Source organism: Elaeis guineensis, chromosome 4 (genome assembly GCF_000442705.2).
Source record: "Elaeis guineensis isolate ETL-2024a chromosome 4, EG11, whole genome shotgun sequence".
NCBI lineage: Eukaryota > Viridiplantae > Streptophyta > Magnoliopsida > Arecales > Arecaceae > Elaeis > Elaeis guineensis.
The window spans coordinates 23,375,217-23,385,019 of record NC_025996.2 but is presented as its reverse complement, the minus strand read 5'-3'; the positions used below and the strand labels follow the sequence as shown (position 1 = coordinate 23,385,019).

At 37.0% G+C, this 9,803-nt stretch overlaps 1 protein-coding gene across 1 annotated transcript; it reads right to left on the bottom strand.

The window, feature by feature from the left end:
• Positions 1-597: 597 nt before the first annotated feature.
• Positions 598-8,958, bottom strand: LOC105043544 (uncharacterized). The gene is given in 8 exon segments (XM_019849682.3): positions 598-1,068; positions 1,156-1,221; positions 1,598-1,672; positions 2,008-2,667; positions 2,979-3,093; positions 4,308-4,774; positions 8,514-8,620; positions 8,623-8,958. Coding segments are annotated over 8 exon segments (2,028 nt in total). The 5' UTR covers positions 8,840-8,958; the 3' UTR covers positions 598-747.
• Between the last annotated feature and the right edge of the window lie 845 nt (positions 8,959-9,803).

Genomic DNA, 9,803 nt, shown 5'->3' with positions numbered 1-9,803 from the left:
AACCATCATAACAAGCGGTATGTAAATGGACCGGGTTTACTGAATATGATATTATTTTAGATTCATATCTCCAATAGCTAGAAGATATTAGTTCAGATAGTTTATATTCATTAAAATAGTGAATGGTGTAACAATGCCGTTGATTATTGCTAACAATTTTTTTGTAATTGTAATCATCAACAATGATTATTATAACAAAAGAAGAAAACAATTCAAAAATGGGTTTTGCAATCTTATAAATATCATTAGTAGCACCTCCAAGCAATGAAGTTACTATAGTAGGTTAAGCAGTAGGTTCACACATTTTACTTTTGATAAAAGAGAACAAAAACAAAGATTAGGCCATCAAACGTAAAGCAAAAGAGAGACCCCCCTGGACACGGTGTTGTTAGAGAAATAAAAATAAAAATGGCGACTTGTTAAAGCAATAAAAATAAAAATAGCAGCATTATCACACAGGCCCATGTTTATCGAGACTGCCATTATTGCTGCATAAGAAAGCTACGGGAAGTTTTCTTACATAAAAAGCTATGGGTCCTTAAATCCCCTCACCTCTCTTTCATTTTCGCAAACAAAGCATCCAGTTGTTACGAGGTCTCAAAGAAAAGACGCAAACAGCATCCAAATTATTCCATTGATTGATTGATTACATAAACATGGCTAGATGAATAACAGTGAAAACTAGATGTTAATCGACAAGGCGAAACTAGACAGCCATACCAACAAACTATCTAAAATAAAAAAGGTTTAGGTCTGTCCACTCTCCAGCATCTCTCTGTGAACATGCATACATGAGGTGCTGCAATATTTGTAATGATACCTGTGGAATGGAACTTTCCCAGCCAAGGAGGCATTGCAACACGAGCAAGTAATATCGCTCACTCCACTTTTCTTCTCCGAGTGAAGCGGCGGTGCTGCTGTAATGCTGGCTCCGCTTTTGGGATCCGCGCTACTTGGTGCTGCTGCTGCTGTTGTGTTGGCTAGACAAGCATTTAGAGCTGCTATTCTTTTCTCTGCTGCAGCTGCTCTTTTCTCTCTCTCTGCTGCTAGTGCCCTTCTCTGTTCCTCCTGAAAATAACATATTCAAAGCTTAGATTGGTAATTTAGTTGCACACCAAGAAGAGCAGATTCATTATAATTTTATCATGTTACGACCTCCTTAGAAATCATCATGGCCTCATTGGATTGTGGCGGCCGATTAAGGGCTTCCTGTGCCTGCAGCTGCAGTTGCAAAGACAAGAAGCAAACAATCAAACAAGAAATACTAGCAATCACTCACCATGTCATTTTCATTGGCTATAATGAACCATTTTGTTATTGATTATTTATCTCCCTCCAGCGTCGCATCACTTGGGAGTTCAGTCGTGGATGTCTATATGGCATACATCTGTTTGAATTAGCAATCCAAGCCAAAAGGGCACTAAATGGATGTCCATAAGGCATATGCTATAATGAATAAGCAATCCAAGCCCAAAGGACACAACACGAAAATTCTCTTGAAAAATGAGGATATACAAAACATGAAGCAAGATCACCAATAACCACTAAAATGTATCTCCGATTTAGAATGAATTATCTCTATGGAAGTAAAATACACCTTCACTTTTTCTTTTGCCTTCCGCACTTTCTTCAACTCTTTTGCTTTGGCCTTCCTCTTGGCATCCTTCTCTGCCTACATATCCATTGAACTGGATTTAGATTTCTTCATATGGAAATAACAAAAAAAAGGCCTCTCCCAAAATATTTAAGCAATGGTAATATCATCATACATGATACATGATTTGAAGATCATCAAAATAACAGTTGAACATCCTTGCTTAGGAAAGATATGTTAATTATCAGAATGCTATGCAAATTTTAGGAAAATTAAGACGCATCGACCATTTTATTCATTATTCTGCATAGGTTATATGTGAGTATAGGGATGTTGCTGTAGAGAAGATAATTTATTAAGAAAATAGTAGTGTGCAGACTATTTGGTCTACAACAGGGAACCATGAAAAATACTTGTTTTGCTGCCTGAGATTCTTCCATTTCCTTTGTCAATGGACTGGGCACATTTGCAGCTTGCCAGTCCCACTTATCAAGGTTTAAAGCCATGAATCTTCTAAAAGTATTTCTGACTTCCTTCTCTGTTGCCAACATATATGGAGTCCGACCTCTTGCATCTTTATTGCAAGGATCCAAACCTTGTTCAAGAAGCTCCAGGGTTCGTTGAGCATCACCAGATTTTGCTGCCTCATGTAGGGGTGTTGACTCATCTCTATTAGATGGAGGATTCACAATGTCACCTTTAGCTGGCAAATATTCAGCAACCGAACTTGATCCGGAAAAGGTTTCCTTGATTTCCAACTGCTTTCCTGACTGCATTTCATTTGATTGTTGCATGCTGCTGCTATGATCACCCATATATGAAGGTAAGTCTTCCTCTCGACTGGTGTTCTCATTTACCTCATAGGCCATGCATGTCAAATGGTAATATACTCGCTTAGCTTCTTTCAAGGTGGGCCTATGGACTGTCAAAGGGACATGTCGACAGCTCTGAACTCGAAGTTGAGGCTTCTCAACATCAAAAAGCATCTGACGGCTTTTTGATGGAGCATGAACAAAAATGCATTGAGAGGAATCAATGTATGGTTTCCAAGTCACAAGCAATTCTTGAATTTCCTGCAGAACAAAGTTTGCTGTTTAACTCATGGAGCATGTAAAAAGGGGACAAGCACTGTATCAAGACTGTGTTGAAGTTTCTATTATGGTTACAACTTGAATAATAGCAGATACTAAGAATCATGAAGCATTAAATAACTGGATTTTCATTGAGCACAGAAGAATGAACATTAACTAGCAGAAGTAAACTAGTCAGTCACGATTCTGATAAATCATTCCTAATAACTGCATTTTATCAATAGTGCATGATAGATAAAATCGGGATATGGTAAACAAGGATGAGACCTAGAAAATTGATTATGTTATAGCACCTTCTTAAGTGCAGCTTCATTATACCGGCGAAGAGACGAACCAGCTGAATTTGCAGCTTTTCCAGTTGCATCTTTAGCAGATTGCTTCTTGCCAGCTTTTGCCCTAACAACATACCTGCAGATCGATAGCAGAAGCTGAAGGGCAACTCAAAAAACACCAAGTAAATGTGCAGCTTCAAAACAAAAAGAAATCAAAGTGCTAACAACTGCTCAAATAAAGGTTCCAAATTTCAACACTGATCCATATCTGCAAGTATATGCAAGGAGGAATAATTGGTGGACTTCAATAATTGAGTTCGAAAATATAAACAATAAGAACTGTATTTTTGGCAGTTTTGGGACATCCAATCCCATTAATGTATAACCAGACCTGAAGCTTAAATCTAATGTGTCACATATGAAATGATAATAAATGACAGACAACCTAAGAGCATCTAAACAATTTCACCAACATAAAGGCTTTACATTATGAAGATGAAAGCCCAAAAATGTATCAACCAATTCAATTAAAGTTGAACCACCTCTCAAGCTTGGAACAACCGGAAGGGGCAGAAGTCAACAAAGATAACATGATTGGAACTACGTGTTCATCATGCTCTAATTCTGGGTTCATGTTTTCACACAAGGTGAGAACTAAAATGTGATGATGATCACAAAAGAAGTATAGCACCCAACCTTTCAAAGGGAAGCTTCATTAATTAATTTGGATATCTGAAGACAACGATAAGCCCTTCATAGATACCTGTACACGTTGCTTTACTGAAAAAGATCAAAAGTCCTTGACTGACATGTTTTAGTACTAACACTTCTGTTATAGAGTCATGATTTAAACGGTTCGTGTTGATCCAATCTGGTCCATAGAGTTCGATTTCTCATAACAGGCCAACCAGCAAATATCAAGGGCATAACTCTTTTAATTAACAATCTACCGACCAGGATGGTCCACATAATAAAGTAATTGTACAAGATGATATAAATTATATAAGAAAATAACCACACCATATGAATAATTTAAAATCACTTAGATTCATTAGATCTTACTTTAGATAATCTATATCAGACATTGCAGCATAAGAAATATATTATATATCATATATGTAGCAACCTAAGGGCTGGCCCTGGCACAACAGCAAGGTTGCCCCAGTGACCTAGGGTTCCTAACATGGAAATAGTCTTTCCACATAGGGGTAAGGCTGCATGCATCTGACCCTGCCCAAACTCCGCAATGGTGGGAGCCTTTGCACAACAGGGGCACCCTTATTAATTTTCTAAGTAAGCTATACAACAAATCATTTATTTAATTGTGATATCAAGAAGTTTTCCACCAACCTGTGAAATGTTTTATGGGCGATGATAAAGTTCCCATCAAAAACACAACCAGCAAAGTGTCCCCCACTTATTAGCAAAACAATCCTTAAGTGTGTTTTATCTCGAGGTTCACAGACCAAACCTTTCAATTTATCTATTAACTTGTCTTCCTCTATATTTGATGTATATCCAGCACTTCCTGTATGGACTGACTGATTACCCCTGAATTGAAGATCTTCAGATTCATCCAAAAGCAAACATCTCCAAACAGAAACTGTATCTCCTGAATGGAGATGGAAATACAATTTTTGTGCAACTCCTTCTCTTCCTTTTGCTAGCATGCCAGTGTTTGAAATAGACCCCTCTTCAAACTCATCTTCTGATCCCGATATACTAGATACATCAAGGTCTTCAAATAAAGAATCACCATCCAACTCACTAAAGTCCTCTTCCTTGACAGTATTTTTACCAGCTATGCTCAGCTTAACCTACAACAGACAAAAAGAGAAGAAAATAAGTAGACTGTACCAAGAATAAATTAGTTTCTGAAATTTGCCAAAAAGAGAAGAAAAGACAATATATTAAACTGCCAACAAAAATGTATGTATCCATCAATTATATGCTATAGTTTCAAAAAGAAAACAAGCAGAAATGTAGAATAAAGAAACAAAGTTGTCATGTACACATTATTATTCAAAGTAATTCCAAGAAAATAAGAACAATCACCATATAAAGCTTACTGAAAATTTCCAAATGAAAGCATTAATTGATAAATATGCTAGAAGGTCTCCAGCTTTAAAAGAAGAATGCATGTGTTGGACATTCATGAAGAAAACTAGTCAAGAAGTCAAAAGAGCTCCATTATAGTCTCAAAAGAATTACATGGGAGGAATCAGAATCAGACTAGATTGTCTCAAGCAGAGCAAGTTCATATTCAAAGACTTTTATTTAATCTCAGCACCATTGCAGAATAATCAATATGCCCTGCAGGTAAACTAAAAGCACTTGATGATAAAGGCGGCAAAAAATCATAGGCATTGTTGTACATACATAACCACGTTTATCAGAATTAAGAAAACTAGTTCCTGCAAATTTGAAACTAGGATTATCATCAGAAGAAAAATAAGGTTCCTTAGAGGAATGAAGAAAAGAACAAGTCTAACCTGAGACCAAAAGAAAATTCTCAAACAAGATTGTTCACGAAAGAGAAAATAAACAAATAAAGAAGAGGAAATTGATGGATTTCATTAGCTCAGCTAATGACCTAACTTCTTTCATGTTTCTGATTCGACTTTGAGACCATCCTACCATATCTTAGGTCACATAGAGCAAGATTTTAGGAACCGGTACCGAGGTCCGTACCGATTCTTGGTCGGTACGGTATAGTATTGTACCATACCGTACCGACAATAAAAAATTCAAAAAAAATCCCATCCAACGGTTGAAAAAAAAATCCATCCAATAAAAAAAAAAAAAGAAAATCAAGCCGAACCAGTACCCTACTGCACCGCACCAGACCAAACCGTCTGGTGTTGGATGGTTCGGGCCGATACCGTATCGAACCAACTTGTTCGGTCCGATTTAAACCATTTTTTGAAAAACTGACCTGAACTGAACTGATTTTCGGCCGATACAGTATGATATAGGATATATGGCCGGTTTGGACCGATACGGAATAGTATTCATAGAGATTTATCACTTATCCTCTCTTTACTATATAAAGAATTCCACTAAGTGATGGGAAGTTCATCAATCATGCACATAATGAAGATTCGTGCAATACATATCCTATGATCTTATTACTAAGAGTCTAGCGCTAATACCCTCATCCGAACTTGAGCAAACTTTAAACCACAACAACACAGTCAAGTGAAGCCTACAAAGTTAGCTTGGAATCAAATAATAAATATGTCAAATAGAAGATTGTACATTTCTTTATGCCTTAGAAAAGGCACCTGACTCATTTTAACAGAAGAATTGAATGTTATATCATATCTAACATTCTTAAAAAACTTCTAATTTTAGGGGAATTGGGAACCGTGGGGGAAGACTTAAAGAATTAACTATACAGCTACACCAATGCTGAATTAGGTAATTTTGTGTCATTCAACAGCAATCATGGGCTACCACGGCGTGCACATGATACCATCTCATGGCGCTTCTTGAAAATGAACCAACACAGCAAGCACAATAACAAGTGTGAAAAAGATGTAAGATCCATACACTGAGATATGCTAGGACTTCTCAATTTATCCACACTGAAACTTTTTAATCCTGAATGTAGACATGACTTAAACATTAAAATCAAGCATTCCAACAATTCTAAAGAAACATGCTGATTGCCTGTTAAGGCCCAAAAGTGCATCCAATTTCATCAAGAAGCTGACACAATTCTTTGAAGATCAGATGAATATACCTGGAGGCAAGTGAAATGCATAATAGATGTATACAGGCATGTGTAATATCAAGCTTACCTAAATTATATAGTTACCTTATGAATTAGGCCAATATCGGTCATATGATATCAAGCCAACTAATGCCAAAATTAACACTTGTATCATGGCACTGCCTGTGGAACAGTACATACCATATGATCCATTCCAAGTTAGACCAACACTTCCTATCACGTTTAGAAGGTGTTTGCTTGGGAGGAGTTGGGGCTATGAATGGAAATGGGAATGGGTGACTCCCATTCCAACTATTCAGTTGGAGGGAGTCCCACTCCGATTCCAATGCCAGGGTGGAATGGGAATGGCCTAATCCCCCTAAGACCCAATCCTACCTCTGCCTTAAGGATTCAAATCTCCATTCCGATTCCAATTCCAGTCGTGAACTAAACATTTCGAGGGATATGGCCATTCCAATTCCCATTCCAATCCGTTCCGATTTCGATTCCAATTTCAGTCGCAAACTAAACACCCCCCCTACTTCTGGTAAACTGATATCAACATGAGAACCATTCAATTTTAGCCTTCAAATTCTATCAGTGTATCTCAAAATCTAAAAAAAATTGTTGTACTGTTCTCACGCAATAGGCTATTCTCTAACAACACTAGCTTCCCATTAAGGGGCACATCCAAAGACTTGCAGGCTTAAGAGAATCATTTGCCTTCTCCAAAAGATCTTCAGGTGGTTCTGGTTCTTTCCAAAAACCAACAAAACAATCTCATGTACTTGTAACTATTGCCTTCCCTTTTGCAGACACGGGCACCGCTGAGCAAGACTGCAATAACACAGAGGTGAAGCCTAGACAAAACACAGATCGGCGAGAATGCTGATCTGACAGGGTTCCAGCAGAGGAACATAAGAAATGACACACACATAGTCCTTGATCACAGATCAGACACAATTTTGCTGTAGTGTTAGGATTAGAGCTTGGGCAGCATGGCAGCTCGCAGCTGTTCTTAGATACAAACATAGACACGAATATTTCAAGTCTCCTCTGTCTACTTGCGGCAAGAAGCAAGAGGGACAAGTTTATATCAATTTATGCTGCTTTTATACACACACAGATAAATTTGTTTCTGTATACAAGAAACATATATATTCAATTATTTTTATTCATCTTATAATCATTCTTTAACAGAAATGATTTCTAAGCTCTAGGTGCAGTTCTTTTTTCTAGGAACATCTAATAAAGGAAATTGAACAGTTTGTTTCAATGTTATGGTTAACATGAAACTTTAATGTAATGAATATTTTGGACTAAACTATACGCCATGCCGCTATAATCCCATCTAATGACTCCAAGGAACATTCGTCAATATGAATAACCTCAATGCAGCATACGCTTAGTTTTCTTAGTATGTTACAACACAGATATATAACTCCAAGAAACGAACTTCTTCCTAGCAAAACATGTCCATCATCGTAGTAAGCTTTTTATTGTTTCTGTTCTTCAGGAGAATGATCGAAGCCTGCATTACATGTCAATTTCAAGACAAGAGATCAAAATTTCAATAATTATCTCACAATATATGATAAAAAAAAAAATTCGTCATTGATTACACGATCATTCTACCTCCATTTTTTCAATAAAATAGCAAACAGGCTCCACCTAATCTAATCTTTCAACTGCTCATGGTTCCCTCCGTCCTTATCCTTAGTCTTCTTGGGATTTTACGAAAGGAAGGAATCAGGAACAATCAGTCCCCCACTCTCTACCCTATAATTTGAATCGGGGAGGAGGGAGGGACGGGGGGCGAGAGAGAAAGAGAGAGAGCTTACATTGAGGCGGTGGAGGTCGGACTTGAAGTGGGATCGCTGGTCCTGGAGGGAATCGAACTCGGCCTTGCAGGTGTTGCACGTCCACCTCGGCGCCACCTCCTTCCCCCTCTCCCCGCCCCCTTCGAATCGACCTTTTCCTCCCCTTCCTTACCCGCGCTTCTTTCGGTCGGGGAGGCGTCGCCGGGCTCCGGCGGCGGCGACGGTGCGCAAGGTGGGAGGCGAGGAAGGCCGGAGCGGAAGAGACGGCAGAAGTCGAAGAAATCCGGGGCAAGGTCGAAGACGGAGTGGGATTTGGGCTCCGCCCGGTTCCGCTCGGTCGCCGCCATCGAATCCAGGAGCCACGGATTCGGGGACTCTCTTCCGCTTATCAACGGGCGTTCAAAAGACCTTTATATAGTTCCCTGCCGTTGATGGAGAGATGACGGGATACACGGCTAAGAAGAGGAAACGATCGCCGCCCTTGCAAGCAAGCATATAAGCAACGCGATAAAATTAATAGTTGTTTTAAGACATTAATATTAATATTTGATAATTAACAGAAATTATTAAAACTATAACACAGGATTAAAGATCTCGACTGATTTCTGTCTGTTGCCTTGACGTATACGAAAATGTTAGTTACAACAATTTTTATACTTGTTCTTGAGGTTTCTAATTACACAGTGATTTACATATAAAATGTTTGTAGATAATAGCCTTAGTCGACATCTTGGTACAACCACATCTTAATCTTAATCTTATTAATTTAATATTTTAAATTTTAGATTTTAGTTTATACATAATAAAATGAGAACGATGGCATCTTTATGGTTCATGTGCTTATTTTATTTATAATTTTATAATAAATAATAAAATATGCTATTATATAGCTATCATTTTTTTTTAGAGACGAAAGTAATATGAATAATATTCATCTAATCTATTTTTATATTCGAATCAATATAAATATAGATAAAAATTTAAAGATTTGATTAATATTCATAAAAAAATAATGATATAGGTATAGTTAAACAACTATCAGATTTGTATCCAAATATCTGAATCTACTAATAACTTTATATAATTTTTAAGTACTTATTAATTTTTAAAAAATATATATAATCATATAAATATATTATTAATTTGATTTATAATCTATTTAGTAATATATTTGATTTCATAATTGTAAAATTTAATTATCTAACTTATATATATAATCATATCTATATTTTAGTATCCAAATTGTATCCGTATTTGTTTAAAACAGATAGAGATAAAAATTTTATATTTAAATAATATCCATATCATATT